Genomic DNA, 15,918 nt, shown 5'->3' with positions numbered 1-15,918 from the left:
AGTTTAGGTTGATTGTTAATTTACAAATCTATCTTAGTTGGACCAAATTGTTGTTAAACGTAAAGCTTGATTATTCATATAAAAATCTTGGTTCTTCCAAAATTATAACAGTGAAGCTATAGTTTATTGTTTCCCAAAGGTGTTGGCTTACTATTTCTCTTTACAAATCATCATGGCATCCTTGTTGCTTGCCAGAAAGGAGGTAAGAGGGAAAGCAGAAAAAAATAAGTTGAATATAATGAAAGAATAAAAAAATCATTTGCTTACAAAGGTATTCCAGTGTAGCCTGACCTATCTTTATCTTTGTGGATATATTTTGGTTTGAACTTTTTAGGATATTTCCTAATATTGCACAAATATGTATGTGGACAAAGTCTTTCCTTAGATGCAAAATACCAAATGGTTACTTTGTTTTAAAGAATATCTCCAACAACCTAATTGCTATAGGCATTTGCTATCGCAGAAAATGACTGAAGGTATTTGCTTTATAAATTCAGGTTCATATATAGTATGCATATTTTTCTTTTTATTTTTAAAAAAAATTTTAATGTTTATTCATGTTTGAATGACAGAGAGACACAGAGCACAAGCAGGAGTGGGGCAAAGGGGGAGGGGGGGAGACACAGAATCTGAAGCAGGCTCTAGGCTCTGAGCTGTCAGCACAGAGCCCGGTGTGTGGCTCAAACCCATGAACTGCGAGATCATGACCTGAGCCAAAGTTGGACGCTCAACTGACTGAGCCACCCAGGTGCCCCTTTCTTTTTTCTTTTTTTTAAAAAAAGTTAATTTAAGGTACGCCTGGGTGGCTCATTCGGTGTCCAACTTTGACTAGTGTCATGATCTCACAGTTCATGGGTTCGAGCCCCATGCTGGGCTCTGTGCTGACAGCTCAGAGCCTGGAGCCTGCTTTGGATTCTGTGTCTCCCTCTTTCTCTGCCCCTCCCTCCCCTGCTCATGCTCTGTCTCTCTGTCTCTTAAAAAGAGATAAACATTAAAAAAAATTTTTTTTAAGTAAAAAAAAACTAGAAAAGTTTATTGAAGTAATCTCTACCCCCAATTTGGGGTGCAAACTCAGGACCCCAAGATCAAGAGTCAGTCACATGCTCTTCTGGCTGAGGCAGCCAAGTGCCCCAATATTTTTTTTTCTATTTCTATGAAAAATGTAACTTTGGATATACCACAAAATTTCTGCATGAATCCCTCCTTAGAAAACAACCCAAATGGGCTGCCTCATTACTAAGTATGTTTTGTTTAAGAATTTTCTTATTATGTAAGTATGGATTGAACTATATGTCAACTTCCATCTTTTAGGTAAATAGGAATGATGCACAACCAGCATATTTTATTGGCTTATTGATCAGCTTGGATAAAAAGTTTATGTAAGTACATCAAAATAAAGACAACTTTGCTTCAGAGGAGGATCTGATAAACATCTCACAGTTATTTTGAGACTTCGGCTTTGCTGAACGCATTTTTAAAAATCCTGCTGACTAGGTGATAGGCATTGAAGAGGGCTTATTTTGGGATGAGCACTGGGTGTTGTATGGAAACCAAGTTGACAATAAATTTCATATATTAAAAAAAATAAAAAATAAAGATGTATATATATATCTATAAAAAAAATCCTGCTGAGCTCTCAATCTAAAAAGCGTCTTAAAAAGAAAGCAAAAGAATTTCTTAAAATCCAGTTAAATATTTTGAACATCATAATTCTCAAGTAAACAATTCAAAGTCTGATTTAATCGTGCAAAACTCCTCCTATTTTTGTTTTAGGATGTCATCACATGTTAGTAAGTCACCTGCTAAGGAGATATGTGCTGAGTATATGAGTACCGACTTTACCGTTAAAATTACGATTCCCACTTGGACCATCCTTGGTGCACAGAATTAAACCGCCTTTCTATGTCGCCCCACTCACTGCTTTAACAGCCCTACTTGGAAATACCCTTTCAACTGCATGAAACGCTTTCCTTCCAAAGGAATGACTGTACTGTTTTCCATTAGATACAGGGGCCAGGAAAAGCTACGAGAGGGAGGAAATTAGCACATTTTTGGGGTTTCTTTCCTTGTTCATGAATACACATGTTCTCCTAAGTTTGAAGAACAGATATGTCTTCCTGGCTCGTGTGCAGACGTGTTAGCCACATATGTTCCGCTTGACCCTTATTGCCATTTTTGAGTAAACAGAGACCCAAACTCACACTCCTTAATTTTAAAGATCAGAAATGTTTGATGCTTCTTTGGACAAGCCCCCGTTTTTGTTTTATTTTTTTTTTTAACATTTATTTATATTTTGAGAGACATAGACAGAGCACAAGTGGGAGAGGGGCAGAGAGAGAAGGAGACACAGAATCCGAAGCAGGCTCCAGGCTGTCAGCACAGAGCCCGATGCAGGGCTCGAACTCACAAACCGTGAGATCATGACCTGAGCCGAAGTCGGACGCTTAACCGACTGAGCCACCCAGGTGCCCCTGGACAAGCATCCGTTTTTAATCATCTCTAAAACGAGAGGGTCGGATTCGATGATCTCTTGCTCTCTTCCCAGCTAACAGTCTCTGAATTTCTGTAATTTGTATAAAATAAGCATTGGCCTGCATACCCTGGGAGAAACCTAGAGTAAACACAAAAATCACAGAATGGGCCTTAACGAGAAAGTCTCAATGCTCCGTCTCTCTCTATGGGTGGTTTTCTTTTGTGGGAATCCTGTCTAATCAGCACTGCGAGAGATGTTTGCTTCTGGCTACTTCCAGAGCAACTGGGACCTCCATTTCCTCTCTCGCTTCAAGACTAAAGGTAGCTTCTTCCAGGGAGGGAAAAGAAGACAGACTGTCCAAAGCCCTGGGTTGCCGCAGAGGAGCACAATGGCTCGGGAATCACCGGCTCCTCAGAGTTTTCCTGCTAGTCTTTCTAGAATCCTCTCTTCTGTTTGCTTCCAATCCTGTGCTCTGTGCATCTTCACTGACTCAGGTGTTCCCTCACGCTAGGCTGTAACCAATTATCCAGATGTTTGGATTATTATTGCTAAGGGCCTGAATTTTCTCTTTCAGTTGGATGGACGGAAGCAAAGTGGATTATGTGTCTTGGGCCACAGGTGAACCGAATTTTGCAAACGACGATGAAAATTGTGTGACCATGTATTCAAATTCAGGTAGGCAACATAACCATCGTCTTGAATCTGCCTCATGGTGCGATGTGTCTTTTGCTACATCCCTAGCCTAAGAGTAGCAAGTTGTGCCCTTACGTCAGGCAAGAAAAGCAGAAGAAATACTTCAAGTCTCAGCGACGTAACTGTTAGTTGGCTTAGTTGGCGAGGAGAATGTGTGCTTCACATGTGCTCTAATAAAGAACACTATCTTGTCACTTATTTTAGGAAACATTTTTTTTTTATGTTTTGATTTGAGCAGAATATCCAGAGGGTTTATCTGTCTCCATTATCTCTCTCCACATCTTTGTCTGTAAAATGAGAATAGTGACCAGAACTTTTGTGTTGTTGAGATAATTAAAGATATGATATTTCTAAACCACTAAACAAATGCTTGGTATCTGTAAGTTTAGATACGATTAGATTATTATCTTTAGCTGTTAATGGCTGTTTAGGTAATATTATCTGTAACATCAAGTTTATTCTGGGCTCGTAGGAAGCTCTCCATAAAGTTGAACTATTATCGGGACGCCTGAGTGGCTCAGTCATTTAAGTGTCTGACTCTTGATTTTGGCACAGGTCACGATCCCAGGGTTGTGGGATCAAGCCCCCACATCAGGCTCCATGCTGAGCGGGTAGCCTGCTTAAGATTCTTTGTCTCTCTTTCTCCCTCTGCCCCTCTCTCCCGCTTGTGCTCTCTCTCTCTAAAATAAAACAACAAAATAAAATAAAATAAAGCTGAACTACTGTTAGTTTAAGTGAAAGAACAAAAGGGTATGGCATAGATCTTTCTAGTTACTTGTGTAAAAATGGTGTTGTAATCTAAGCCATTTCTGAGAATCCTTACAAAATGTAAGGCATTTTATTTAAAAAAGAGTGTTTTTAAATGCAAATATGTAAATCTAATTTAGCTGTTTTGTCCTCTGCCAGGGTTTTGGAATGACATTAATTGTGGTTATCCAAATGCCTTCATCTGCCAGCGTCACAACAGCAGCATCAATGCCACGGTCATTCCTACCGTGCCTGCAGTCCCAGGAGGTTGTAAGGAAGGCTGGAATTTTTACAATAACAAGGTACGAAAACCATTAGCGGTAGTCTTGGCGTCCATCGATGTGGAGAGTGACAGTGCAAACTTTTCAGCTGAAAGTTAACTTCCGCTTACCTAGTCCCTTGAGAAAATTTTAGGCAAGAATAGATGAAGGTTCCTGTGTCAAATTCCCTGTGGAAATTGAGAGTATGCTTGAAGGATCCAGATAGATGTGCCCTTTGTTACAAGGAAGAAAACACACTTTGCAAAGGAAGTCCGTGGGTGATGAAACTAACTTAACCTTCTGGATCTCTGTTGGGTGATGAGAAAATGTATATTTAGCGTCGATCTGCATGAATAATTTAAATTTCTTTAGGGCAAACGCTATTATCTTGACTTAGTCCCTATTTTTTTTCTTCCCTCCAAGTGTTTCAAAATCTTTGGATTTGTTGAAGAAGAAAGAAAAAATTGGCAAGAGGCACGAAAAGCTTGCATAGGATTTGGGGGCAATCTGGTATCGATCCGCAATGACAAAGAACAAGGTATGCAGACCATTGTACAATCAGTGATGCGCTTCAGTATGTAACATTTTCCCGCTGATGATAGTAAATCATATTTTGGTTTTTGACGAGGCAGGGGAGAAAACCCAAACACATATGGGGAACTATTTTTCAGTTGCAGGGAGCCTGCTGGGCATTTAACATAGAAAGTCCCTTTTGGGGCACCTGGGTGGCTCAGTCAGTTGAGCCTCTGACTCTTGATTTTAGCTCAGGTCGTGATCCCAGGGTTGTGGGGTTGAGACCCGGATCAGGCTGCACACTAACCATGGAGCCTGCTTAAGATTCCCTTTCTTTCTCTCTTCCTCGGCCCCTCTCCCCTGCTCTCATGCATGCTCTCTCTCTCTCTCTCTCAAATTAAAAACAAAAAAAGTCCCTTTTCATTGTTAATGGCAACTCTGTGAAGTAGGTTATCATCAGCCCATTTGTGATTTGTGTTCAGGCAGTCTGCTGGTAAGCAGGAGGGTTGGGAGTCAAGCTGGCTATTCCCACTTAGACGCTATTCTTTTTCCACCAAGCCAGTTTGTTCCCCAAAGAGCCAAAGTAGAGAGTAGTTCTAGGAGTGAAATGGAAAATTGTTAAAATTAACTCCTAGAAAGTTCACTCCTAGAACTACTCTCTACTTTCACTCCTAGAACTACCCCTAGAGCAGTAAATGGAAATTATGTTTTTCTATTGATGTTTATTTACTTATTTATTTATTTAAAAATTTTTTTTTAAGGTTTATTCATTTTTCAGAGACAGAGAGAGCGTGAGCAGAGGAGGAGCAGAGAGAGAGGGAGACAGAATCCAAAACAGGCTCCAGGCTCTGAGCTGTCAGCACAGAGCCCGATGTGGGGCCTGAACCCACAGACAGTGAGATCATGACCTGAGCTGAAGTAGGATGCCTAACCGACTGAGCCACCCAGGCGCCCCAACGTGTATTTATTTTTGAGACAGAGAGAGACAGAGTGCGGGCAGGGGAGGGGCAGAGAGAGGGAGACACAGAGTCTGAAGCAGGCTCCAGGCCTGTCTGAATTCGGATTCTGTCTCTCTCTCTCTCTCTCTCTGCTCCTCCCCTGCTCACGCTCTGTCTCTCTGTCTCTGAAAAATGAATAAACCTTAAAAAAATTTTTTTAACAAATAAATAAGTAAATAAACATCAATAAAAAACATTTTAAAATGCACTAAAACTAATTTTTAGATATGAACTTTGAACAAATTGAGAAAAAAATTTTTTTTTTTTTTTTAAATTTTTTTTTCCAACGTTTTATTTATTTTTAGGACAGAGAGAGACAGAGCATGAACGGGGGAGGGGCAGAGAGAGAGGGAGACACAGAATCGGAAACAGGCTCCAGGCTCTGAGCCATCAGCCCAGGGCCTGATGCGGGGCTCGAACTCACGGACCGCGAGATCGTGACCTGGCTGAAGTCGGACGCTTAACCGACTGCGCCACCCAGGCGCCCCTGAGAAAAAATTTTTAATAAAACATAAGGGTGAACAACTGCTTTGAAGAACAATGAAGGGAAAAACGCGTCATATCCATTGAGTGGATTGTTAAAACTTATTATACTGTTGACAAGAGAAAGACGCTTGACTACTTTCGCATGGTCTCTTCATGGCCACCTTACCTGAAATAGATACTAAGTTAAATAAGTGAGCCCCCACTTTAAGGAGGATGCTGGCCACTGACAGGCCAGCCAGATGAAGAAACAAATTGCTGGAGGATTTGGAAGCCACCGCAGGCAGCAAGTGAGGCATGTTTGAAAGACCTTCATCTTTCACAGCCTGAAAAAGACAGGATATGGACCCGTGTGGTTCTGGAAGGAAGATTTGACACCAATGAATGGCAATTATAAAGAAATAGGCCTAGGCTCAAAATTGGGAGGCCATTCTAAGAATTAGAATGGATTAGGGGCGTCTGGGTGGCTTAGTTGGTTGAGTGTCAGACTTTGGCTTGGGTCATGATCTCAAGGTTCGTGGATTCGAGCCCCACATTGGGCACACTGCTTTGGATCCTCTGTCCCTCCCCTGCTTGCTCTGTCTCTCAAAAATAAATGAACATTAAAAAAAAAAAAAAAAAGGAACTAATTAAATGGGCTGCTTTGCGAATTCTCTAAAGGACTGTGAAAATGCTTACATTGGAAAGTTCTTATTTGGATGCTATAGACTCTAGCATATAGTCTACATATTGATTGGTACATAGCATGAAAGATGTTTAATAAATGTTTGTATGAATGAATTTATGTGGGTTGTTAAGGGGGAGATGAGGCACTAGATAATTTCTAAGTTCCCTCTTGGTTCTGAAATCCTTTGACTTCCAAAATCATGGTACATCTCAGAAAATATAAGAAAGAAGAAAGACACAGGAACCCAAATGGTACTCTCTCAAATGTTTACTTTATTCCATAAAGGCTGCCGTGTGCTCTCTTGGGACATATTATCATATTATATGATAAATCAACCAGGGTTTCTCTGAGAACCTTTGTCAAGTGCAGCAACTTTCCAGACACGGAAAGAAAAGGGTCAAACCATAGCACACAATAAAAAAAATTTAAGAATATAATATTCATATTTCTCTAACTGGCCTACCACATTTTGGGCTTAGCTACCCGGCGGAGAAACACAATAATTGACTTCTTCTCTTAACCACAAAGTGCTGATTCCTGGCATAACAGAATTAGAACCTGGGTAATAGAGACGTGCAGAAGGAAACAATTTTCAGATAAAATAACATTATTCCTGGCAAAGCAAGCACACGTTGTTGAATTCTTATTTGTGGTTGTTGGCAGAAAAAGAAGTCAGGACTAAAACACTGGCAGGTAGTTAGTTCTTTTCCACATTATTTCAAGTTGGGGTTGGGAAAGGTTATGATCTTGTTTAGGAAATAAAATAAAACCAAAGTAAATACCTTGCCATGCTCTCTTCTCTCTCTGAAAAATGTTGGAAGAAAAAAAATTTTTTTTTTTTTACCTTTAGTTGAGAAATAAGCAAAAATCTCTGAGCTGAGTACTCACTGCCTCTGCTACTCGGCAGAATAACCATGGAGTAGTAGCCCTTCCATGGAATTACTTGTTCATGAATAAACAGATCGTTGTGTCTCTTTGGGCTTCTCTCTATTTTGCATTTTTTAGTAAAACCCCAGTGCACAGTCAGTCAGTATCCTCTTTGCATTCAGGAGTCGTGTTCAAGCGTAAGGGTGTGGAAATTGTTCTGGAGAGTCGGTGTTCATCCACCTGGGCAACCACGACTCCTGGCTGGGAGGTTGCTAGCTGTGGAAGGTGGCCGCGCGGTGTGGGAGGCGTGAGGAAGGGCAAGTGGACAGGGGTTGGGGCACCTGTGCCTTTCAGCCTTTTCCAGCTTCTGAATATTTGCCCCCATCCTCTCTCACTGCCACAGAATTGGCAAAGAAGCAAAAGGCCACATTTGTTCTTCGTTCTCTGAATTGTTCTGGATCTTCTCTCCTAATGACGTGAGTGCTTAGCATCCAGTTACCCCCCTGGGTCCAAGCACACTTAGCGGATGGCCCCTGACCCCTAGCAGTTGCTGCCCAGAAGGAGTTTCAATTGGGTAGTTCTTTGGGCTCGGAAACCCAAAGTAGCGAGAATTTGACAGCCTCACGCTTCTCGTTTTGACAAGTAGTTTTCATTTTCAGAAATTTTCTGGATTAAGAGCTCTCTTTGCCCCCTAGTTATTATAATTAGATCATCTTATTTAAAAAAATCACGACACCCGATAACTCATAAGATGGATGTGTATGAATTAGAAACAACACCTCTTCCTGCAGAAGGCAGGCAGTCACCCCCAGATTGGGGTGTATGGAACGGAGAGCCGTGCATGGGATGGGCTTGAGCCACCCTTTCCTCACTGCCATTGGTCAGGGCACAGTCCAGACAGCTATCTGCCCTGGCCCGGAGAAGAACCTAGACCCGTATGACGCAAAACTTGCCAAAGTACAAAACTGAAACGATAAAGTGATTTTAAGGTTAGACTGTGTTTGTTTTCATGGTAAGTACTTTTAAACAATGAAGATGTTAATCATGGATTCAGTATTTTAAAATTCTGTATTTTGAATACTTTCCGTATGTGGAGTATTGCCCCCCCCCCCCCCAGGTTTTAAAAGTATCTTGTGCAACTTTTCTTTCAGCATTTCTCACCTATCACATGAAGGACTCCAAGTTTAATGCCTGGACTGGGCTGAATGATGTGAATTCAGAGCACACGTTCCTGTGGACGGATGGTCGAGGAGTTCATTATACAAACTGGGGGAAAGGTTACCCTGGTGGGAGAAGGAGCAGTCTGTCCTACGAAGATGTAAATATCCATTTCAGGTCACCTCTCCGTATACTGTCAGCCTGCTTCATCATATTAGTGATGAGTCTTCTTTGACAAATCTACCAGAGTTCTCCCTGATCTGGTTCATTCTTAACAGTTTTTAAGTGTTTCAGACTGAGCCAGCCTTGAGAGAAGGAGTATAAATTGAATTCAGAACTCTTCAGCTCGTGGGGCAGCTGGTGGGGATCCCAAGGGATGGCCAAGCCGGCTCCACTCTGGGTCTCTGTCGTAGTCATGATGTGCACTTGAGCCCAGAGTTATCAACTTTATTTGTACCAGCTGCTTGTAAATTCTTGATGCTTGTAGTGTTGAGGGTTTATGCCCAGTACCTACTACGACTAAAGATGCCATCCTCATCATTATCATGACTGAGCTGCCATTTGTAGACTGCTTGCTATGTGCCAAACAGTGCCCTAGACGCTCTTGTACGTTAACCTAAGAGACAGATGATTGTTTCTTTATTTTAGTGCTTTTAATCTTGTATCACTGAATAGTCAACTGGTCAATATTAAACAGCACACTAGGCATTGAGAAAAACATGAGCAAAAGACTGTGTTCTTACCTTAAAGAAGCTTACACTTATGTTAGACCTCAAGTCTTTTTTTTTTTTTAATTTTTTTTAACATTTCATTTTTGAGGGACAGAGACAGATAGTGAGTGGGGGAGGGGCAGAAAGTGCGGGAGACACAGAATCCGAAGCAGGCTCCAGGCTCTGAGCTGTCAGCACAGAGCCGGACGCGGGGCTCCAACCCACGAACCGTGAGATCATGACCTGAGCCGAAGTCAGATGCTTAACCGACTGAGCCACCCAGGTGCCCCTTAGACCGCAAGTCTTATATGGGAAAGAAGATAGTAAGGAATGCAAGTGTATGTCAGGATCCCTTATAAAGCCCTGTGTAGTTAGCAGGAAAGAACTTACTATGGGACGGAGTGATCTAATCAGTAAACACTTACATAGGGAGACTTTCATTTGATGCAGAGAAGGAGCATGAGAAAGAATCAGTGAGGGCTCTTTTCCTTAAGAGGTTTGAGACAATGATCCAGAAGTTAGGTGAGGGTTGGGGAAGGCCATGCTAAGTGAGTGAAGCAAGTTAACTCTTCAAGAAAAAGGCACCACGTGGGTTTGGGCAGGAGTAAATAGCTCTGGTAGAGCAGGGCTTTTATACAGAAAAAAAGTAGGAGAAAACTTTGAAATGTTGAAAGCAGAATTTAGAGAAATTTAAATGCCGCAGGAGTGAGTTTGGCTTTGTCAGACAGGCAGCAAGAAAAGGTTAGAGGAGAAAAATGATCTGATCAAAATGGCGTGTTTGTGATTATTAATTTGGTAGCTCTGTGTAGGGTACCTAGTGGTTTTCTGTGGAGAAATTCCTTGAATCTTCATTTACATACATGAGGGCTAAAAACTTACTGAAGAAGATGAAGCAAAATGGAGTGATAGGGGATTTGCTGGGAACAATTTCTGGATGAGAGGTGAATTTTGTGTAAAGCACACACACACACACACAAAAATCATTACGGCCCAAGTTTCTTTTTTTGTCTTGGGAACCTAAAGACAAGCAGAAACAACAAAAACAAAATTTGTAATCTCACCACCCAGGAAAAAACACTGTTCATCTTTCGTCGAATTTGTTTCTAGACGTTTTCTGAGCGCAAAATATAAAGTCGATTGCACGGAAATGGAATCAAAACACACAGACTGTGTTGTTACAATTTCAGGAACTTGAGAGGATTGAATACAGTGTGATCGAGAGGGTGGGAGAGAACTCTTCGTGCGCATTTTGTGGCGGAAACATGCTTGCTGTGTCCAGGCTTTCTGGAGCAGAGCACAGGCTGTAAGCCAGGGTAACAAGATAAGAAGAGCTAAGGAGGAAGATAGGGATGATAATGAGAATGGTGGCCCATCTACGTGTTGGACGGGGAGTTCCTGGGAGTTGAAGCTCATTATTCGAACTGACAGATTCAAGAAGCCCAACATGTGATAAGTCAAAATCTTCATCTGACATGAGATGAAAATTTGGCAGGTGCAGATTTCATGACTTTATGACTTGCTTTGGCTCATAGACCATCCTATGGAAGCTAGATAGTGCAAACATATCCACAACACAGAATAGAGAACTCTTTCCAGCCTGGCGTACTTCCCTGTAAGATCGCAAATAAGATGTGAAACTTTCTAGCTCTACCCCAGCAATTTGTTCTGAATCCGTAATGATGCTTTTATAAATTAAATTAGCAATGAAAAATGTAGATTATACTTATTTCCCTTTAACAGCAGGACACCTATTCTGGGGGTTGAATCAGGGGAATTTATGTGGAGAAGATATTGTATTCTCCTAACATTTGGTTGCTAAATTTTGATAGAGATTAATAGAATTTCTGATAGCAAAATTTCTCAGACCTGTCTCTAAAATTACCCAAATCTACCGGGTTGTTAATTAAAAATAGCAAGAGTTCACTGTGAGAGATCCACGTGGAAAGTGTGAGCAGTTGCATGGAAAGTAAGGAGCAGTTGAACATACTGTAAATGAAATAGGGTGATGAAGGGGCACCTGGGTGGCTCAGTTGGTTAAGCGTCTGACTTCAGCTCAGGTCATGATCTCACGGCTTGTGGGTTCAAGCCCCGCATCGGGCTCTGTGCTGATGGCTCAGGGCCTGGAGCTGCTTCGGATTCTGTGTCTCCCCTCTCTCTGCCCCTCCCTCCCCCAAATAAATAATGAAACATAAAAAAATATATAAAAAAATAGGATGATTAAATTTGGAGGTTAGGAATGATGGATTTTTTTGGCTCATTAACAAATTGATTTAACAATTACTGCTTCACACTCCTTTTTTTCCCCCTTTCTCCATAAATGTACAGGCTGACTGTGTTGTTATTATTGGTGGGAAATCAAGGGATGCAGGAAAATGGATGGATGATACGTGTGACAGTAAGCGGGGCTACATATGCCAAACACTTCCTGGTAAGTTCTACCAAACCTCGCCTGCCCACAAGAGCTGGGGTTATTTAAGATTTCTTATAAAATATTAAACCTTGAAAATATTAAAATTGAGAACCTTCTTCTCAATTTTACTGTGAACACTAGACTGCTCTAAAAACATAAAATTTTATTTAAAGAATAAATAAATAAATTTATTTAAAATTTATTTAAAGAATGGCACCTTGACAGGTTTGTTTCTCACCTCAATCCATGGATGCCCGTGACAGATGAAAAGGGTGATGTTTTCTATAAACTATTCATGAGTGTGCCCCTTCATCCATCCGAAAAGTTTTATGCAGATTACACTTGGAGCTGGAACTTTTTCAAACTTTGTTAGAACTTTAGGGTATTTGCCTCCCTGTACCTTTTTAAAAATGTCACGGTAAGAATACCTCAGTCGTGCTTGCATAATTTGAGAAGCATTGACATAGAATATCATCTATGCCTCCTTGGTTCTATATTCTCTGCCTTTCAAAATGTAGATCTCGGGGCGCCTGGGTGGCTCAGTCGGTTAAGCATCCGACTTCGGCTCAGGTCATAATCTTGTGGTCCGTGAGTTCGAGCCCCGTGTTGGGCTCTGTGCTGACAGCTTACAGCCTGGAGCCTGTTTCAGATTCTGTGTCTCCCTCTCTCTGACCCTCCCCCGTTCATGCTCTCTCTCTATCTCAAAAATAAATAAACGTTAAAAAAAAAAATTAAAAAAAAAATGTAGATCTCGAGGTGCCTGGGTGGCTTACTTGGTTAAGTGGCTGACTCTTGGCTTGGCTCAGGTCATGATTTCATGGTTCATGAGATCAAGCCCCATGTCAGGCTCTGCACTGAAAGCACACAGTCTGCTTGGGATTCTCTCTCTCTTTTTCTTTCCGTCCCCCCGCTGCTCATGCTTGCTCATTCTCAAAATAAATAAAAGAAACTTTAAAAGAAACATAGATCTCTCTCTTTTTAAAGCTGTACTTTTTAAGGAATCTCTACACCGAACGTGGGGCTCAAACTCACACCCCCAAGATCAAGAGTTAATTCATTACGAACTGAGCCATCCAGGAGCCCCTAAAAATGTAGATATCTGCTTTGCGTGTCATTGTTTATCCTAGGAAGCCCTACTATCATTTAGTGAAAATATAACAGAAAATGTACATATGTACTGAGAATCAGGATGATGGTTGCATGCACTTTATGGCTGTTTCCAGTGAAACAAGAATACAATTATCTAGCTCCACAGAAAGAGGACCAACAATGAAAGGTGGTTTAGAGATGAGGGGGGGGATAGTGTGGACTGCTATCATCCTAAGAACAATTCTTAGAGTTTGAATTAGAAGGTGTTTGTTCTCCTACATCAGATGGATTTTTCCACACTTTCTGGGGGATCAGGGAACTCAGACCAGCTCATGGCAATGAGTGAAAATCACTTAAGATCTTTTCAGATGACTGGGAAGTGCCGCGGGAATCCTAAGCGTTCATTAATTCAGGAGCTTTTCTCTCTCCGCTGTGTCCTTATGGCACCAGAATCTGGGGCCACGAGAAATGCCAAACATGCCATCTGTGTCTGTGTGTCGAGGAAAGGAGGGACTGTCCTTCCAGGAGTGAATGACGGTTTACAAGCTTTTTAACAATTTTTTTCTTCTTCTTATAAGCATAAGTGATAGACTATTTGCCCCCAATAAAAACTTATTAAAAAAATAGAAAATATTTATAATCCTATTCACATATACATTCATGTTTTTATGCATACGTATATTCATATATATGAACAAAAACCCAGTTTTAAAAAACACCTAACACCTGTTCTTTGTTGACATTTAGAAAATGCAGAAAGGCATAAAGAAGGGAAAAAAATTCCCCACAATCCAACCACCTAAAAATAACCTCTCAATATTTTAGTTTTCCCTTATAATTGTTTTATGAATGTTTTCATAAACAAGCAAGTTGGACAGATGGGCTGTTTCCTAGCTGCATACATTCCGCCACGAAACTTTTTTCAGCTTGCCCTCGAGCCTCATTTGCCACTTTTAGTGGTCCTACGATTTTCTGGTGCTGTAAAGACAAACCCAGACCTCCCCAAGTTGGGAAACAGTAAGATTGTTCAGTCTCTACTGGCTGTACCATTGGAGGGTGCTGGCCTGGGTCGCTTGGTTTAAGGATATTCTTTTACCAACACAAGGTGGCAGCAACAGCAGAAGAAAGGGGAAACTGCCCTTGCTGATACAAAGTTGTCACCATACCAGGCGTAATCAAAAGAACGTTCGGCATTTGTATAGCGACGGGACAAGACAGATGGTGGATTAGGTTGGTATACAGTGGAACACATCTGAGATTTAGCCAAGCCAAAATTGGTAGGCAAGGACATCTAGAACCCTAGGCCAGGGGTTGACGAATTTTTGCTTTCTGTAAAGAGACAGATTGTAAATATTTTAGGCTGTAAACATCCATTCTCTGTTGCTAGCATTCTGCCGTGATATTGGGCGATCATAGACAACATGTAAACAAATGAACATAACTGTGTTCCAATAAAACTTTATTTGTGGATACAAATCTGAATTTCATATAATGTTTACATGTCACAAAATATTATTCTTCGATTTTTTTTTTTTTAATTTGTCAACCATTTAAAAGCCATTCTTAGCTCATAGGCTACAGAAACAGACAACAGGCTGACATTTGCTAACCTCTAACTCTAGGGCATCTGTTAGGGGACACAAAAAGAAGCTCTTTGGGGGAGTCTATACAGTAAGTGGCACAAAGGATAGGTTGGCCTAAAACAGCGATTAGAAATCCATGCTGGGAAGGGCCCCTGGGTGGCTCAGTCAGTTAAGCGTCTGACTCTCGATTTTGGCTCAGGTCGTTATCTCATGGTTCATAGGGTTGAGCCCTCTGTCCGGCTCTGTGCTTACAGCTCAGAGCCTGCTTGGGATTCTCTGTCTCCCTCTCTCTCTGCCTCTCTCCTGCTCTCTCCTTCTCTCTCAAAAATAAATAAACATTAAAAACAACAACAACATTTAGAAATCCATGCTGGAAGACTGAGGAAAAAGCTTCAGAAAGCCAGAGTGACTGTGGCTTAGAAGAACTCCAGCCACTGAGTCAGTTTGGTCAAGGCGTGGGGGTGCCTGGGTGAAGGGCGTAGGCAATCATCAGTAGGGATAAAGCATGATGGTGTGATAGGGGTTAAATGAACCGGGGACTAGTATCTGGCTTCGTGCCAGAACTTAAATCAGTCTCTTGAAGGTGCCTTACTAACGGGTAGTGCCAAATAGACACACATAGATGCAAATTCATGGATAGGGTGGGACAGATGGAGGAGGGGAAGGAAGATTGTTGATGACCTTGAAATTTGACCAAGATGGTAAAGTAAAAATTAGTAATGACAGGATGATATATACTCTTTAATTTATGGGATTAAACTGTGTCATTTCTTCTGCTCAGATTCTACATATCGTTGAATTTACGAGCCTTTTTTTTTGTTAATTTAGAAACTTGATTACATATCTATATTAATGATCTGGATGCAGTTTGGAAATTATTTAAGTTAACCAGGCATACTGATTAAAAATCAGCTTTGGTTTTTGGTGTGAAATGGCTTAGGAAATATTTTTAACACCTGATGGTTTGGATTTATGCTATTCTGATTGTTTTTATAATGGAATGAGATATGGTAATAGATATAGTATATCATTGACACTCTAAGTAATGCTTATTGATAATGCTAATGAAAGATAATATTTTTCTTCCAGACTCTTCCTTGCCTGGTTCTCCAACAACAATTCCAACAGATGGCTTTATTAAATATGGTGAAAGTAACTATTCACTCATGAAATTAAAGTTACAGTGGCAAGAGGCGGAAAATTATTGCAAGCTCCACACTTCCCTTATTGCTAGCATTCTGGACCCCTATAGTAATGCATTTGCATT

The 15,918-nt window shown here is 41.0% G+C and overlaps 1 protein-coding gene across 1 annotated transcript in view; it reads left to right on the top strand.

Moving 5' to 3' along the window:
- MRC1 (mannose receptor C-type 1) overlaps positions 1-15,918 on the top strand; it is a 100,321-nt gene that overhangs the window by 70,705 nt on the left and 13,698 nt on the right. Inside the window, 7 exon segments of the mRNA XM_040451294.1 lie at positions 1,312-1,379; positions 3,048-3,148; positions 4,073-4,215; positions 4,597-4,711; positions 8,853-9,019; positions 11,895-11,997; positions 15,741-15,918. The exon segment at positions 15,741-15,918 is cut by the window's right edge and continues 4 nt beyond it. Coding sequence (XP_040307228.1) covers positions 1,312-1,379; positions 3,048-3,148; positions 4,073-4,215; positions 4,597-4,711; positions 8,853-9,019; positions 11,895-11,997; positions 15,741-15,918 — 875 coding nt within the window.

This window comes from Herpailurus yagouaroundi, unplaced genomic scaffold, assembly GCF_014898765.1.
Source record: "Herpailurus yagouaroundi ecotype Mexico unplaced genomic scaffold, PumYag 203, whole genome shotgun sequence".
In the NCBI taxonomy this organism is placed as follows: domain Eukaryota; kingdom Metazoa; phylum Chordata; class Mammalia; order Carnivora; family Felidae; genus Herpailurus; species Herpailurus yagouaroundi.
The sequence above is the reverse complement of the archived record's forward strand: the minus strand, read 5'-3'. Positions and strand labels throughout refer to the sequence as shown.